Genomic DNA, 18,104 nt, shown 5'->3' with positions numbered 1-18,104 from the left:
CATTCAGGGCGGGGCCAGGCTCAACCCAGGAGTCAATCACGGTCTCCCTGGGGGGCTGGGACCCAACCATGTGAGCCATCACCATTGCCTCCCAAGGTGCACATTCGCAGAAAACCAGAGTCGAAAGTGGAGCTGAGATTTGAACGCAGGCACACTGACATGAGACATGGGCAGGCGGCATCTCAAGCAGGGTCCCAACTGCTATGCCAGACATCTGTTTTTTTTTTTTTTTTCAATCATTTTTGAGAGGCAGAAAGGGAGAGACACACACACAGACATGTAGACAGACAGAGTTCTCAAATGCCCCCAACAGCAGAGGCTGAGCTAAGGCCCTCACCAGAAGCCAGGAACTCAATCCAGGTCTCCCCGACTGGTGACAGGAACCCAACTATTTATTTTATTTTTTTTAAAAAAGATTTACATATTTGAAAGACAGAGTGATAAAGAGAGATCTTTCATCTGCTGGTTCACTCTTTAAATGCCTGCAAAAGCTGGGGCTGAGCCAGGCTGGAGCCAGGAGCTCAGAACTCCCTTCCAGACTCCCACATGGGTGGCAGAGGCTCAAGAACTTGGGCCATCATTTACTGTCTTCCCAGGTGCATTAGCAGGAAGCTGGATCAGAAGCAGAGTAGCCAGGACTCACACTGGCACTCTGACATGGAATGCAAGTGTCCCAATTGGCAGCTTAACCCTCTGTGCCGCAACGTCTGCTCCAGGAACCCAGCTACTTGGGCCACCACTGCTGCCTCCAGGCTCTGCTTTAGCAACAAGCTGGAAATCCAATCCAACCCAGGCATTCTCATATGGGACACAGGCATCTCAGCTGGGGTCTTAACCACCAGGCCAAACACTTGTCCCTATCTATACGTTATTTATTTTTTAAAAGATTTTATTTCTTTAAGATTTTATTTATTTATTTGAGAGGTAGAGTTACAGACAGAGAGGGAGAGATAGAGAGAAAGGTCTTCCATCTGCCGGTTCACTCCCCAGATGACTGCAACGGCCAGAGCTGGGCCAATCTGAAACAAGGAACCAGAAGCCTCTTCTGGGCCTCCCTATGTTGATGAAGGGGCCCAAGCACGTGGGCCAAAATATTTTATTTATTTATTTATTTTTGAAAGAGTTACAGAGAGGGAGAGGAGAGAGAAAAATCTTCCACTGACTGGTTCACTTCCCGAAAACTGTTAGCAGTCAGGGCTGGGCCAGGACAAAGCCAGGAGCTTCACTGAGTCTCCCACATGGGTGTCAGGGGCCTAAGCAGTTGGGTCACCTTCTGTGGCTTTTCCCAGATCCAGCAGGGAGCTGGATCTGAAGTGGAGCAGCGGTTATGGAATGCAGTTGGCTGCTTAACCTGCTATGCCACAACACCAGCCCCCTACAGGTTATTCTTAACAATACCAGCCTCCTACAGGTTATTCTTAACAAAACATTCCATTAAACGTTTAATGAATCATTTAAAGGTATATGCAGGTTCTTATTGTTCTTATTTGTTGTTGTTGTTGTTTAATGAACATTAAGCATTAATCTGCAGCAATTATCCTGGAAAAAGAAAATAACTTCATCCAATTATGCCTCCCCTTTCCACTTCCTATCCCTATCCATTGATAAAATGACCCAGAAACCTAGGTCTAGAATGCTAAATTATTAATATCACCTCTAGCGTTACAGCTCTACCATTTCAGGGCCTCTCTGGTAAATGCATCCAATAGAGAAATTATTTTTTGCTCATTACTATTCTTTTTCTATTTAAGAATTATTTATTTATTTGAAAATCAGAGTTACACACAGAGAGAAGGAGAGGCAGAGAAGAGAGGTCTTCCATCCAATGGTTCACTCCCCAGTTGGCCGCAATGGTCAGAGCTGGGCCAATCCAAAGCCAGGAGACAGGAGCTCCCTCCAGGTCTCCCATGTGGGTGCAAGGGCCCACGGACTTGGGCCATCCTCTACAGCTTTACAAGGCCATAGCAGAGAGCTGGATCGGAAGTGGAGCAGCCGGGACTCAAACTGGCACCCAAATAGGATGCCAGCATGCAGATGGCGGCTTTACCAGCTATGCCACAGCACTGGCCCCAGACTTTCTTTCTTATTTTTTTGTATATCCTACAATATTTTTTCAAAAAGAGAAATAGAAATAGTCTGCATATTCCAAAGAGTTAATTTTGTTCTTATATTTATGTAATTTGGCTGAGTACAGGATTCTAGGTTCCAAAAAACTCATAGCTATAGACAATGCTTTATGTGCTATCTTTGGTATTTGCTTCTTTTACAAGCTCATCCTTTATTAATTAATTAACTCATTTATTTGAGATGCAGAGAGATAGAGAACTCCCATCTGCTGGTTCACTCCCCTGATGTGGGGAGCAACTCGGACTAGACTAAATTACTGGAATTAAGATTTATTCTATGCATCTGCTCTCCCACAATATGGCGCTGGGAGAGGAGAAAACAGCTTCTACGCAGCTGCCTCCAGTTCAGCCAATAAACTGTAGGACCTGCTCCTGATTGGAGGAGAGCAGCATACTCGGCGTGTGGGCAGCCGAATTAGGATTGGCAGAGGAGGACTATAAAGGAGGAGAGAGACGGCATGCACCGGGAACATCTAAGGGGAACTGCCCTTCCACGGAGGTGGAAGGGATAGTAGCCAACCCGGGAAGAACCAGCAGCAAACCCAGGGAGGGCCGAGCAGACAAAAGAACAGCGCAGGGTCCAGTGTCGTTCCTCCACGAAGAGGGGGAGTGACATAATGGTGCCGTGACTCGGATATGAAGCCTAGGCAGGGTTTAGTGTCGTTCCTCCATGAAGAGGGGGAGCGACACCCTGATGCTCACAATGGCTGAAGACCAACGCCAGGAGTCAGGAACTCAGTCCATGTGGCCCATGTGGGTGGTAGGAATCTAACTACTTGAGCCCTCACTGCTATCTCCCAGGGTTCGCATCAGCCGGAAGCTGGAGTCAGAAGCCAGAGCCAAGAATCGACCCCAGGTACTCAGATACGGGGACACAGCATTGTTAACCACTAGGTCAAACACCTAAACGGCCTTGATATTTACCTCATGAGTGAGATTTTTATTCTTCTGACATAACTTGTTTCTCCCTGGAAGAGTTTACAGTTTTCTTCTAAAGCTGTGGGCTCAAATTTCACTAGGATGTTTTGAGGTGGAAAATCACTCATTATTCTTGTTTGCCATTATCATTTGGCCCATTCAATTTTAAAACTCTTCTATATTCTCTAGGAAATTTTCTTTTACACGTTTGGTTAGACATGCATGGTCTCTCTGGGATTTATCAGCATGTCTTTGAATTTATCTTTAACCTTGCATCTGTCTTTCCCTTTTCCCTTTGTGTTTGAAGATATCCTTGACCATACTTCAGATCAGCAATTCAGACTTCGGGAACTTCCCATTTTGCTCTTCAGCCCTTCCTCTGAATTATTTATTTAAAAGACAGAGTGACAGAGAGAAAGGAGAGACAGAATCTTCTATCTACTGGTCCACACCCCAAATGTTCGCAATGACTAGTTGTGGGCGGGGGGGCAGGTCAAAACCAGGAGCCAGGAACTTCTTTCAGATCTCCCATGTGGTTTCTGGGGCCCAAGGACTTTCCCAGGTGCATTAGCAGGGAGTTGGATGGGAAGTGGAGCAGCCGAGACTCAAGCGGCATACAGAACGCTGGTGCTGCAGGTCATGGTTTAACCCACTGCATCACAGCACTGGCCCTTCCTCTGGGTTTTAATTTGGATAAACATTATTGATTTCCAGACACTTTCTCATCCTCCCTTTCCTTTTTCAAGAGAATTTGGTTTTCTGCCTTAGGGGTTTAATACATGGTTAACTATCTCTAAAGACAGTAGTCAGTCTTGTTAACACTGTCTTCTATTATTTGTTAGTCCACCTTACTGCTTCTTTCTCATGATATTTGCTTATGAGTCTTTGTTGTCTGGAAGAATTCTGGGTGACCAAGTGACTGTGGTTACCTGGTACATTTTCTCTAAGCAGTAGAATGTGTTTTCATGGTGGGCTTTATCCCAAAAGGGTGGGCTTCCTGTGGGGATCCATGAGAACATCCCATAAATATTTACTGAGCAAGGCTGGGGACACCCTTCCCCACTGCTGATGTGTGGAGCAGTTTTACTTCAGGAGTAAAGCACTTCAGCATTACTCACTTGTCACCCCTTCTCCCCAGATCTGTTTTAAACGTTCAAAGAAACTTTATATTATCCTTCCGCACTCCAAGTCCTAACGCTTGAAGTCTTCTAGGCAGATCCCTATTTTATTTGAAAACCTGGTCTGAATGGCTTTGGCTTGGGGGCGAAACTCACATCCAGATGGACCCTAGAGTAGTTTCAGGCCTTGACTGCAAACCAGAATCACCGAGTAGTTTTAAAACAGTACTTGTGCCTGGAATTCCATCCTTTGAGATTTTAGATTCTTATACAACTGGTCTGAGGCCTGGGCGAAAGGATTTAAAATTTTTTTAAGTTTTAATTTCATTTTTATTTGAATGGCACAGAGACAGAGAATGATCTTTCAACTACTGGTTCACTCCCCAAATGCCCATTAAGGGCTGCAGCTGGGCCAAGACTAAGTAGGAGTCCAGAGCTCCATTGGGGTCCCCCGTGCAGGTCTTAGGGACCCAAGTACTTGAGCTACCATCTACTGCATTAGCAGGAAGCTGGGTTAGAAGTGCAGGCACCAGGACTTGAACCTGGTGAGATGTAGGAGTTCCAAGCTGTGTCAAAGCTGTGCCAAATGCCCATTCCAGCATCGGGATTTTTTTTTTTTTTTTTTTTTTTGACAGGCAGAGTGGACAGTGAGAGAGAGAGGCAGAGAGAAAGGTCTTCCTTTGCCGTTGGTTCACCCTCCAATGGCCGCCGCGGCCGGCGCGCTGCAGCTGGCGCACTGCGCTGATCCGATGGCAGGAGCCAGGAGCCAGGTGCTTTTCCTGGTCTCCCATGGGGTGCAGGGCCCAAGCACTTGGGCCATCCTCCACTGCACTCCCTGGCCACAGCAGAGGGCTGGCCTGGAAGAGGGGCAACCGGGACAGAATCCGGTGCCCTGACCGGGACTAGAACCCGGTGTGCCGGCGCCGCTAGGCGGAGGATTAGCCTAGTGAGCCACGGCGCCGGCCCCAGCATCGGGATTTTTAAAAACTCCCCAGATAATTCTAAACTTGGCCAAGGCTGAGCACTGCTGTAGTGGAGGGTCACTGGCCCAGTTCTTCTGTACTGTTTTATTGCAGTCCTGATGATTACCCCATAGCCTGCCTTGGCTCCTTGCATATCAGATGATTGGGAGCTTGGCGTTCTGCTTGAATTTGTTGAGAACAGTGTGTGCCTCAGCAGAGGTCTGCTATACACCTGTTTTGGGTTGGGTTTGCTGAAGTTTGTTTCCATCAGCCCAATTTAAACTATTTTACAGAGCCCAGAAGTTTTTCATAATTTATGACTCACTTTTTATATTCTCCCATTTCCTAGCATCTATTATTGATTTTTCCCCTCTTTTTTTGAAAGTCTTTGTCCCCTCACTTTTTTTTTTTTTTATTTGACAGGTAGAGTTATAGACAGTGAGAGAGAGAGAGACAGAGAGAAAAGTCTTCCTCCCATTGGTTCACTCCCCAAATGGCTGCTATGGCCGGCGCTGTGCCAATCCGAAACCAGGAGCCAGGTGCTTCCTCCTGGTCTCCCATGCGGGTGCAGGGGCCCAAGCACTTGGGCCATCCTCCACTGCCCTCCCGGGCCACAGAGGAGAGCTGGAGTGGAAGAGGAGCAACCAGGACTAGAACCCGGTACCCATATGGGATGCCTGCGCCGCAGGTGGAGGATTAACCAAACGAGCCATGGCACCGGCCCCTGTCCCCTCACTTATAATTTTAATGGGTTAGGAGGTGAGTGGGAAAGAAGGCACTCCAAAAACGAATCTGCAGATCACTCTGCTGAAATCTTCACATTAAAAAATATTGCATGGGGGGCAGGTGTTGTGGTGCAGCAGGTTAGGCTGCTGCTTGGAACATCTGCATCCTACACCAGACTGCCTGAGATCAAGTCTTACCTCTGCTTCTGATCTAGCTTCCTGCTTATATGCCTGCAAGGTAGCAGATGATGGCTCAAGTATTTGGGTTCCTGACACCCACATTGGAATCCTGAATGGAGATCTGGATCCTGGCTTCAGCCTGGCCCAGCACTGGCTGTTGTAGGCATTTGAAGAGTGAATAATAGATGGAAGATCTCTCTCTCTCCCTCTCTTTCTGTTTCTCTGCCTTATAATAAATAAATAATGCCGACTGCCCGTATTCTCTGAATTTAAATGTGGGTAGAAGCATTGGGGCAAGAGGTGAGAGCCTGTTCCAACCGAGGTTGATAGATCAGCAGACGTGAGAGGCTGAGAGCTGAGGGAAGAGAATGGGTAGCTATTTAGAGGATTATGTCAATCAGACTGGATTTTCTAAGAAAGTAAAGCTTATAAGTACTGGTGCGGCCATTACTGGCAATTAAAGTAAAGTGTGATGACTAAAGTATCAGTCATCATAGCCATGTCAGTCAGAGTACCTTGGAACACTGTGACTTTTTCATTACTTTAAATGGAAAATAACAATGCTGAATAAAAATCACAAAACGGTCATCTTACCTGACAGGAGAAAAAGCACAAGGGACAGAGTGTGAGGACTGATTTGTTAGCAGTAGGATACTGATACACAGTAAAAAAAAATTTTTTTTAGAGAAAGAACAAATTCTGTCAAACAAATGTAAGTTCTTTCTTCCACATAGAAAAGGAAGCCCAGGATCACAATTAAGTAAAAGCCTTGGTTCAGTCCCTTAAGTAGACACAAAAGTAGTTTGAAGAGCAAAATTAGAGACGCATTAACCACGAGCTCTGGGTCAACCCTGTTACAGCCTCAAGGACTTACTGATGGGTTAGACACAGGAGATAGGAGAGGTGTTAAGGATTTCTTTCCTCAAGTCCATTTAAAGGAAGCAAAAAAAAAAAAAAAAAAAAAAGAAAGAAAAGAAACATGACATTAGGTTTAGGAAAAAAGAAATTAAATGTTTGCCACGTGCTAGGCATTTTTCTTCAAAACTGTTATGACAACCTGTGGGAGTAAAAGATTATTATTCTCATTTCATAGATGAGAAAACTGGATGTGAAGGTAGTTAAATAAATTGTCTAAATTCACAGAAATATCAGGTAGTAATTCTAGGATTGAAAACTCCAAAGCTCATCACTTCCAAAGCCCACGTCCCCTCCCCACACTGCTCCATGGCACCCTCACACAGGAATGACAAGCTCATTAAATTGTCGTGTCTGTGGTGACACTGTCAGGGATGGGCCCTGTCTTTGTGCTTTCATTCTAGAGCCAGCCCTGGTTCCAGTTGTACACCTGGTTTTGACTCTAAGAGTATGGATGATGCTACAAAGAGAAGGGCAAACCTAACTACGAAGGCTTCAGGAGGAACTAGGTGATCTTGGCTTTGAACAGGAACCACTTTTAAGGCTACCTCCTTCCCTCTCCCCCACACAGTAGCTAACCTGTTTAAGAGGGAAGGCAGGACACCTCAACCTTGGTAAATAAAAATTCACTACACTAAATTTCTATAAAATTGATTTGTTCCAGAAAACCAAAAAGGCTTCTGGGAGAAAAAGTAAAACATTTACTCTACAATTTCCTGGGAAAGTACATTCTAACAAGATGAGAGACAGAAGAATACTTATTACCCCTTCTTAATATATTTGGAAACAGGAAAATATAAAGTTACATAAAGGATTATTTAAATATATTTTAAAAGTTTCATCCACATTATGCTATCCTTTATGGAAAAAAACAGGGATTATAAGAAAAAAAAACAATCATGTATCTACTCATTTCTGAAAAAGAAAGACAGGAAGAAAAACTAGGAATTAGTGAGATTGTTACCTACAGGGGTAGGGGGAACAGCATTCAAATAATGTGAACAGGTTAGTAGGGATGAAGGGGGAATAACATTTCCAAGTGCATGCCTTTTGTACAGGTTAGAACTGTATTATGTCACAAGCCCAAAACACAAACAATCAAAATCAGCTTGAGTGTGAGGAGAACCCACACTGGAACACCTAGGAACAAATAAAATGTACTGCAAACGAAATGTAGCCACGCTGAAGGGAGAGGGGAAGTAGCAACTTGGAAACATAGTCTTGAACTGTATGCTATAAGGCTAACAAAAGAAATGATATACAAACAGTTCCTAGTTAGGGTATTTGTTTTCTACAGCGGTACAGGTTAGCAATTCTGAAACTACTTTACGGATCTACTAGGACTGTGTAAATAGGTAGGTGTATGGCAGATGATGAGAGCAAGGTGTCTCACTCCTGGAAGAAGCTGTCAGTGAGCTAAGGAGGAAGAAGCCTGTCGGGCTGAAAGCGGCAGTCAGATGGTCTCCTGGCTTTCAGACGCAGACTGACAGATATGTGTGTGCTTGTGTGCTGAGGCACATGTATTTCCTAGCTCTGTGGGAAACAGATTCTAGAAGCAGTGTCGGGCAGGGCACACCTAGCACCTAGATACTAATTTCCAAATACAAACAGCCAATAAAAAGAATCAGGGTTCCTTGGAGAACTGGTTGATTCCAGGCCTGGGAGAAGCAAATTTTAATTAAGGTGAATCCAGAGCATTTTGTGGTGCTAGCAAGTAAGGAAGTGCAAACAAATAAACAAACAAAACTAGGATGGTGGTATACAGCCAACTTGAAGGAGTTTGCAATGGTCAACTTGACAACTGAAGCCACAAAATAAACCAGAATAGTAAGGAGTAATAACTTATGGAATAAAATAAGTATCCATTGGTCAACACAGATACAAATAAACAACTAAATAAATATACAAGGTAGGGGGACACGGCGTTGTGGCACAGCAGGTTAAGCCTGTTTGCTGGCATCCCGTATCAGTGTGTTGGTTTGAGCCTGGCAGCTCTGCTTCCAATCAAGCTCTCTGCTAATGCTTTGGGAAAGGCAGCAGGAGATGGCTTAAAGACTTGGGCCCCTGTCACCCATGAGGGAGACTCTGATAGGGTTCCTGGCTCCTGGCTTTGGCCCGGCCCGGCTCTGGCTGTTGAGCCATTTGGGGAGTGAATCAGCAGATGGAAGATCCCTCTCTTTGTCTGTATCTCCCTTTCTCTCTATCACTCTGCCTTTCAAATAAATGAATCACACATTTTAAAAAAGAGAGAAAGAGAAGTCCTTCATTACAGAATAATTCCAACTAATATATATAGAAGGAATAATGGAAACACAAAAATCACCTTTAGTCAAATAACAAAGTAACAACCGTAGCATATAAAAATCATTAATGGATGCTAACATGAGTATGCAAATACATGACCTGAAACAAGACATTTACAGAGTCTCCTCCTATTTCCCTCTCATGAGGTATTTAGTAATGATAGAGGAAAACAGAAGAGAAACAGGGCAGAATCCACCTTCATGGAGTGGCCTGTAATAGCACCAGTAATGAGACATCACGCACCTCCTGATAATGATGAACTGAGAAAGGCCTGACATCAGTTACATGGCATGTTCCCCAATCTAATCCTTGAAAACATCAAACTCAAACTGAAGAATATTCTACGGTTGTCTTCAAAAGTGTCAGAGTCACGATAAGCAAAGGCTGAATGAAGATCTATCATGGGCTGAAGGAGAAGACATGACAACTAAATACAGTGCTGGGGCCTGAATTTGACTCTGGACCAGAAAAGGAGAGTGAAATTCAAACGATATCTGCAGAACAGTTAATGAGGCATCAAAATGTTCATGGAAAATATGGATTTAAATTTTTTGTGGCAAAATAAGCTTATATTTTAATTCCATGTTTTGTGAACTTTTTAAAATTCCTTTTACATTGTATCAATGTTAATTTCTGGATTGTGGTTATGTATACTGTGGTTAGGTAAGATCTTAACATTAGGGAAAGCTGTCAAGCACAAAATGGAATTTTCTATATTAGTTTTACAGCTTTTCTGTAAATCCAAAATTACTTCAAAACAAAGGATTAAAATTGACTCCCATTAAAAATATTACTATAAACAAGATTTTATGTAATTTGACTTGCTCCAAAGTCATCTCCTCAGTAATAGTTTTGTGGCATTGTCCATAATTGGGGAAGTTTTTCCTTTTAATTTCATTGTCAAAAGCTTCTAGTTCAAAAATACCTGTTGGGGCTGGTGCTATGTCTGGTGGGTAATGCCACTGCCTGTGGCGTCAGCATCCCAAGAGTGCCTGTTTGAGTCCCAGCTGCTCCACTTCCAATCCAGTTCCCTGCTAATGCACCTGAGGAAGCAGCTGAAGATGGCCCAGTGCTTGGGCCCCTGCACCCATGTGGGAAACTGGAAGAAGCTCCTGACTTCAGATCAGCCCAGCTCTGGCCATTATAGCCATTTGAGTAGTGAACCAGCAGATGGAAGATACCTCTCTCTCTAGCTCTGCCTTTAACATAAATAAAATAAAAATTAAGAAAAAAAAAAGTGGCTCAGCCCCCAAGAGGCTTTAAAAATACTGAATCTGGGGAGCTCCTATATCATAGGAAGAAAAAAAATCCATTTTGTATATATGAGTATGTTTGGAAATTTTCATAATAAAAATTTAAACTATATATTATGGACAAGCTTTGTGTTTATTAACACAGTAAAGATAACTTTCTATTATTCCCGACTTTCGTAAATATTTAGAATTCTGTCATGGATTTTTAGGGCTAGTAGAACCTTAGAAATCCACATGTCCAGTCATGCTACATTAGGAAGGAAGCTAACGGTCAGAGGGGAGGCCTAGTTAGGAACAGTGAAGCTGGAGCTACACTCCATCTCCTGACTCCGTCTGGGGCTGTTTCTCTCACAGGATACATATGAACTCTTTTCTACCTATTCTAAAACTTAGTATAAGTGACAATGATCTAAACACTTCTACTGAAATAATATGGTAGTAATACTTGTAAATGCTTTCAATTTAAAAAAAAAAACACTAAATTTGAATGAATTTGTTAGACTTGCAGAAATGAAAGATGGGTTCATGTCCCCATTCCTGTTTAGTAATTTGATTTTTCCCTCCATGTTTTCTCACAACTTCCTTTTCAACTACTTCAGACCAGTAATGTTACCTTTCAAGCAGACATCCACCCACAAAGCTCCTACTGAACACTAACTATAGTGTCAGGCATTGTAAATGATGCTGAAAACAGAAAGTAGAAGAAATATTCTGGTCCTCAAGCACTCACTGTATGCTAAGGGTGATGGGCAAATGCTGATTACAATATAAAGTGACAAGAGATATGCACAGTTGTACACACACGTGGAAGGAAGAATAATCAGCTACCCTAGTCCTCAGAAGTCCTTATTCCTGCTTAGCAAATGAAGAAATGGAATAGCTTTAGGTTGCTAGTAATCCACAACGAAGGACCTGGACCCAGTGAAATGTCCACTAGTATCCAAATTTGACTCGCCGAGAACTATTTTTTATCTTGATGACAGCTAGTAAAATGTTTGAGGGTCTTGAGAGGATTACAATGTACTGCTCTGTCTAGTAACTTTATAATCTTGGACGACATATGTAACCTCTCTGAACTCACTATTCTCACCCAGGGATAATACATCTTATATCATAAGGTTACTTCATGAAATAAATATGTGAAGCAATTAATAAACTTTTTGACACATCAAATAGTCCATAGATTAAAAATTCTTCAATGGATGGGATTTTTTAAATAATAGTAGATGCTGTCATCTTTTTTTTTTTTTTTTTTAGATTTATTTATTTATTTGAAAGTCAGAGTTACAGAGAGACAGGGGCGGGGAGAGAGAGAGAGAGAGATATCTTCCATTCTCTGGCTCACTCCCCAAATGGATGCAATGGCTGGGGCTGGGCCAGGCCAAAGCAGGAGTTTCATCTAGGTCTCCTATTTGGGTGGCAGGGGCTTAAGCACTTGGTCCAGGCCATTAGCAGGGAGCTGGATCAGAAGTGGAGCAGCAAGGACAGGAACCAGCACCCATATGAGATGCCAGTATTGTAAGTGGCAGCTTTATCTGCTATGCCACCATGCTAGCCCTATTCAATATGTTTATTTCAGAATGTTGAATTTTAAAAAAAGTTCTGCTTCATCCATGTATATGGAACCTAACTTTTAAGGTTTAGTTCTCTCACAGCAATACTTACTTTCCACTGTTGCTCCTTCGTTTGGGTTTGAATATCCCTCTCCCTTTCGTTTGATTCTGCGAATGATACCTGCATCTTCAAATAAATCCTCTCCTTTGAAATCAAGGAGCTCAATCTAGAAAGGAAAAAAAAAAGGGATCTGGTTGAGCAAAGACCAAACGAAGTCCATTTAGTCTTTTGCTTTACAAAATAAAACTCTGCTTTTACAAAAATGTACTTATCCCTGCATCTTAGAGTTATTGGAAAAGTAGGAGGAAAAGGACACTGCTCTTTTTACAAATGCGTAGATGGAACTTCATGTAATGATAATGTTTAGCACTACTCCTGAGAGGCTGCAGTGCAGAGACAGACAGGAAATACTAGGAACACTGCCTTGTGGGCAAAAGGCCAGAACTACAAGGACTGGCGCAGAACTATTTTGTTTGACTTTGAGGCCACCACTTTCCCACCCAATTTATGAAGTTGCCTTAGTAAAATTGAGCAACAAATCCCATGTGTCTGGCTGACAACTGATTGAAGGTGTATTTTATCTAGTTAGGGTAGCTTTTTAAATTAGGTTTTGCTAAATATGTGCAATTCAACACAAGATGAATAAAAACTCCACCTACTGCTTCTATTGAAGGGGTAAGATCTGTGACATTTGTAAACCTTGATAGCATGAAAATACCTACCAACTCAGGATAGGCATATTTCCACACTTGTCTCCAGCATTTCCACCCTATCTTCAGGTCACCTTTGAGCATGCTGTACTCACACCACTAACCACAGCCTTTATTTCTAAGTCAAATGTCTTTTGTTTATTTGGATATGACCTTTCTGTGCCAGAGATACGTTTCTAAGAAAGCACTGGCACACACCCCTTCAGTTTGTGGGAAACAATTCAAGAAGCTGGGCTCCAAAATAAATAAGTTGGATTTGATTCTCCTCTCCAAACTTCACTCCTTGTTCCACTGCCTGTTGCTACAAAGAGAGCCCTATAGCACAGCAGATGCTGACAAGGCAACCTCACACACATACTTGCCTCAAAAAAGAGCGTTGCATTGGAGGGAATTTTGGGGAGACTGCCAGCAGAGCCATATGCATATTCTGGCTTGCACAGCAAGTGGCAGATCTCTCCTTTCTTCATGGTGGCCACCCCAATGTCCCATGCCTTGATAACTTGACCTGAGAAAGGAAAATGCAATTAAAATCTATCAGCCATATTTTAAAAGATTTAACTTTCATAAAACAAGAGTTCAGAAAAATTTCCAATTCTTTATGTACTCAGCTAACAAACACGAGCTAAAAGATGACAAAACTCAGCAGAAACTACACACAAAGAAATAAATTACGATTTTTTTTGGAAGGCTATCAGAGAAGATTCTCTGCTGAGTAGGATAAATGTAGCATCAATTCCTAAATTAAGATCAAGTTTTTCAAAAGTAGCAGTAACATAATCCACAAAATGTGGCTGTGTTGCAATTGTGGTTTAATTTATCATTTCAGCCTTAATACTAAATGCATGTTTTCTAGGCAAAGATGGGACAAAAATAGTATAGAAACTGGAGTTTGTTCTAAAGAAGCTGTAATTTAGTTTGGTAGACAAAAATAAGACCTTTCTGTGAAGTATACATTGTATAAAAGGAAAGTATAAATTGTATAAAAGGGTCCATGAAACAAATTTAATCTTAACATTTAGAATCAGAAAAATGTTTCTTCAAACAAATGCCTTTGTCCTTTTACCAAATCACAGTGATAGAACTCAGAATATTTAATTTTTTCCAGTTCCAGGTAACTAAAAAAGTCACATTTATTGCTTAACTGTAGAACTGTTTTTGGCTATGTAATCACAATGCCAATATTCACAGCTTTTATCATGTCCAGCATTATTCACTTTATCCTACTGCACAGTCTCTAATGCTCTAGAAAACCACAGAAAAGGGAGGCCTTTAAAACTTGAGGGGCTAAGTTAACCAAAATCTTAGGTATTCAAAGTGGGGTCAAATCAGCACCAAAGCCCTGAGGAAGTCCTTTTTTTTTTTTTTTTTTTTAAGATTTACCTAGTTATATTTGAAAAGCAGAGTTACAGAGAGAGAAAGAGAGAGAGAAATCTTCCCATTCATTGGTTCACTCCCCAAATGGCCACAATAGAAAGCTGGGCTGATCTGAAGCCAGGAACCTGGAGCTTCTTCCATGTCTCCCACATGGGTGCAGGGGCCCAAGGACTTGGATCACCTTCTACTCCTTTCCCAGACCATAGCAGAGAGCTGGATCGGAAGTGAAGCAGCCGGCACTCAAACCAGTGCCCACATGGGATTCCAGCACTGCAAGTGACGGCCTCACCTGCCAAGCCACAGTGCCGGCCCCCAAGGGAGTCAATTTTGAAGTGAGCTGTTTGCTCCCTTGGGCTGAGAGAGAGCTGACAGTCGGAGGTGTTTTACTAGGGGTAGAGCAAGCATTTGTTACTCAAGACTTCAGCTTAGTCTTCGTTAAATACTATAACTTTTAAAACTATCAGCTCTATTTATTTGAGTGAAAAATCTATGTAAATGCATGCCTCTACATGTCTATTATTAAAAGACACAGGGAAGATGCAAAGCAAAAAGTGGAAGGTCATTTGCGCCCTCCTTGTAGGAAGCCACTGTCATGCTTCTCTTTCATCTTCCTAGTGTGTGCGGTCACTTCTTTAAAAATGCAAAGCATGGAACCGGCGCTGTGGCAGCAGGTAAAGCTGCAGCCTGCAGTGCCGGCATCCCATATGGGCGCCAGTTCTAGTCCCGGCTGCTCCACTTCCAATCCAGCTCTCTGCTGTGGCCTGGGAAAGCAGTGGAAAATGGCACAATTCCCTGGACCCCTACACCAGCATGGGAGACCCAGGGGAAACTCCTGGCTTCTGACTTCAGATCAGCATAGCTCCAGCCATTGCGGCCATCTAGGGAGTAAACCAGCGGACAGAAGACTCTCTCTCTCTCTGCCTCTCTGTAACTCTGCCTTTCAAATAAATAAATAAATCTTAAACAAACAAACAAACAAAAATGAGTGCCAAAGCATATAATACACGTTAAAAAAATGTAAAACACAAATAACAGCATCTCACATTTTCGAGTTTGAATTGCTTTTTCATTTAATAGGCATCTTGGACTTCTTTCTTCATCAGTAGAAATGAGACTATGCATTTTAGAAGTTAAAAGTCAGCCTGTTCTAATTCCCAGGTCACCTGGACTTGAGTCTCAGGTCTGTACTTTACTGGCTGAGTGGCCTTGTGCAAGCTATTTAACCCCTGTGTCTCAGTTTCCTCATTTGCAAAATGTAGGTGGTTACCAGTAACCTGCCATAGTTGTGATAAGAATTAGTAAGTAAAATGTCAAATGCATCGTGTAGAACATATATTTAATCAAAAAAGCCATCACCATCATTAACACAAATAGATTGACCTCATTCTTTCTTTTTTAAATAAAGTTTTATTTATTTGAAAGGCAGAGAGACAGGGAGAGGAAGAGACAGCTTCATTCATCGGTTCACTCTGCAGATGGCTGCAACATCCATGGCTGAGCCAAGCAGAAGCTAGGAGCAAGGAACTCCATCTAGGTCTCCCAAGCGGGTAGCAGGAACCCAAGTACTTGTGCCATCATCTGCAGCCTCCCAGGCACATGGAAAGGAAGCTGGAAGGGCAGGCACCATCTGCAGCTCCAGCATTCCATATGGGTGCTGGTTCAAGTCCCAGCTGCTCCACTTCCCATCCAGCTCCCTACTAATGTGCCTGGGAAAGCAGCAGAGGAAGGCCAAAGTGATTGGGCCCCTGTACCCACAGGGGAAACCCGTAAGAAGTTCCTGGCTCCTGGCTTTGGATCGGCCCAGCTCTGGCTGCTGTGGCCATTTGGAGTGCAAACCAGCAGATAGAAGCACTCTCTCTCTCTCTAACTCTACCTTTTAAATAAATAAATAAATCTTAAAAGAAGAAAGCTGGATTGAAAAGTGGAGGCAGCACTTGATCCCAGGCACTCTGATATAGGATGTGGGTGTCCCAAGTGGTGGGTTGACTGGCTGTGTCACAACACCCACCACTCAGTCTACAACATTCTTAATGGCTGCATAGTACAATAGTCTCTTATTGAGAAACATACTATTAACAGTGAGAATCGTGACCACATGTTTGCCTACTCTACTAAACTCCCTGAAGTGCAAGGATGATAATGCATTCTATATTTAGTATCTATTGCCCAGTTGCCTTTTCAAAATAGCTACATCAGTGTATGCCCATCACACGGGCTCTCCTGTGAACAGTCCAGATTCATCAGAAAAAATATCCTAGATTTCCTATTGACAGGCTGCTTTCCTGTCACTGATGTTCTTCAAAGAGCCATTGAGAGTTCTGGCATTTTATTATCAACTTGAATATCGTAAGACAAATACCTTACACACCCCTTCAGGAAAGCTGTACCGTGAGGGAGTGCTATTGCAACAGTGCTCAAGACACTCAATTACTGAGAAGCAAAGGTCTCTACTGGGTGCTAGGAATAAGAGGGCAGGCCATTCCCTTCTTCCTTCCCAGGGACATGCAACACGGTGTCTACGGGAGGAGAAAGATACACACTTCTCTTTCTTGTTTTCACCAGGAGTGGTAAGCACTGAAATAGAGTCCACACCAGGAGCACAGAGGAGGAGGTGAGGGTAGGGGCAGTCAGCAAAAGCTTAATGCACAGATGGTATCTAGGCCAGGCCTTGGGAGCTGGACGCACAGCCCTGTCAATTAAATCCGAAGGAGCCCAGGCTAAATAAATCATGCGTGTGCCTCTGCTTTTCTTCTTTGGAACTTGGAAGAACACTGGGAACACAGAGGGCTCTTTCACACAAAGCTTCAGACACTGAATCAAATACACTGAGCAGGGAGCCAGACTGATAGGAACACAAGGGTGTTTCTCAAATTGCTGGCCTTGGTTGGGACTCTTTCTCAAAATACAGCATATCCCCTGATTTTTAAAAAATCATACATACTCAGAACATCTGGAAGGCATAGAGAAGCACAGAGAATACATTTTTTAAAACCTCTGAAATCTTAGCATGTGGCTACTGCTGATTTGTTTCATTTCCTTCCAATTACATATGTACACTTTGTATATTAAATTTTCACATACTCAGTCATACGTGTTGGCGTTGTAGTGCAGCAAGTTAAGCCACTGCTGGTGACAACTGCATCCTGTGTCAGAGCACTGGCTAGTGTATCAGCTGCTCTGCTCTGGATCCGGCATCCTGCTTGTGCTCTTGGTAAGGCAGCAGATGATGGCCCCTGCCACCCATGTGGGAGACCCAGATGGAGTTCCTGACTCCTGGCTTTGGCCTGGCTCAAACCTGGCTATCACAAGCATTTGGGAAGTAAACCAACAGAAGATCTCTCCCTCTCTTGTGATTCTTACTTTCGAATCAATCAATCATGAAAAAGAAAAAAGCACTTCTTGTATAGGATTGTTGTGTGGATCATTCTCTTAGAAGGCCAAGGTCCAGGGCTGGTGTTGTGGCAGGTAGAAGTGCTGCCTGCAATGCCTGCATCCCATTTGGGTGCCTCAAGTCCCGGCTGCTCCACTTCCCATCCAGCTCCTTGCTAATGGCCTGGCAAAAACAATGGAAGATGGCCCAAATGCTTGTGCCCTTCTATCACGCGGAAGGCCTGGAAGAAGGTCTTGGCTCCTGGCTTTGGCCTGGCTCAGCCCTGGATGTTGTGGTCATCTGGGGAGTAAAACAGTGGATGGAAAATCTCTCAGTCTCTTTCTGTCTCTCCCTCTCTCTCTGTAACTTTGACTTTCAAATAAATAAGTAAATGTTAAACACACACACACAAACACACACACACACAGGCCAACGCCTTGTTTTTGAGCGTGGCTGCAATGAGTTCTTTAAACCACACTCATGACAGAGCATTTACAATGTGGGTTTCTTTAAGTTGGAGCAAGTACCAGGAGAC

The 18,104-nt window shown here is 43.1% G+C and overlaps 1 protein-coding gene and 1 long non-coding RNA gene across 6 annotated transcripts in view; one reads left to right on the top strand and one right to left on the bottom strand.

Moving 5' to 3' along the window:
* The window catches only part of FKBP5 (FKBP prolyl isomerase 5), a 131,157-nt gene that overhangs the window by 32,154 nt on the left and 80,899 nt on the right, over window positions 1-18,104 (bottom strand). For all 4 annotated transcript variants that reach the window (XM_089334041.1, XM_008262824.5, XM_002714639.6 and 1 more), the window contains 2 exons: window positions 13,188-13,330; window positions 12,167-12,281 (listed from right to left, as the gene is read on the bottom strand). In XM_089334041.1, coding sequence (XP_089190167.1) covers window positions 12,167-12,281; window positions 13,188-13,330 — 258 coding nt within the window. The remainder of the gene's footprint in view (window positions 1-12,166; window positions 12,282-13,187; window positions 13,331-18,104) is intronic.
* The window catches only part of LOC149126679 (uncharacterized), a 59,201-nt gene that overhangs the window by 2,329 nt on the left and 38,768 nt on the right, over window positions 1-18,104 (top strand). The window lies entirely within an intron of this gene.

This window comes from Oryctolagus cuniculus, chromosome 5, assembly GCF_051225735.1.
Source record: "Oryctolagus cuniculus isolate XC-2025 breed Fujian yellow rabbit chromosome 5, ASM5122573v1, whole genome shotgun sequence".
In the NCBI taxonomy this organism is placed as follows: Eukaryota; Metazoa; Chordata; class Mammalia; order Lagomorpha; family Leporidae; genus Oryctolagus; species Oryctolagus cuniculus.
The sequence above is the reverse complement of the archived record's forward strand: the minus strand, read 5'-3'. Positions and strand labels throughout refer to the sequence as shown.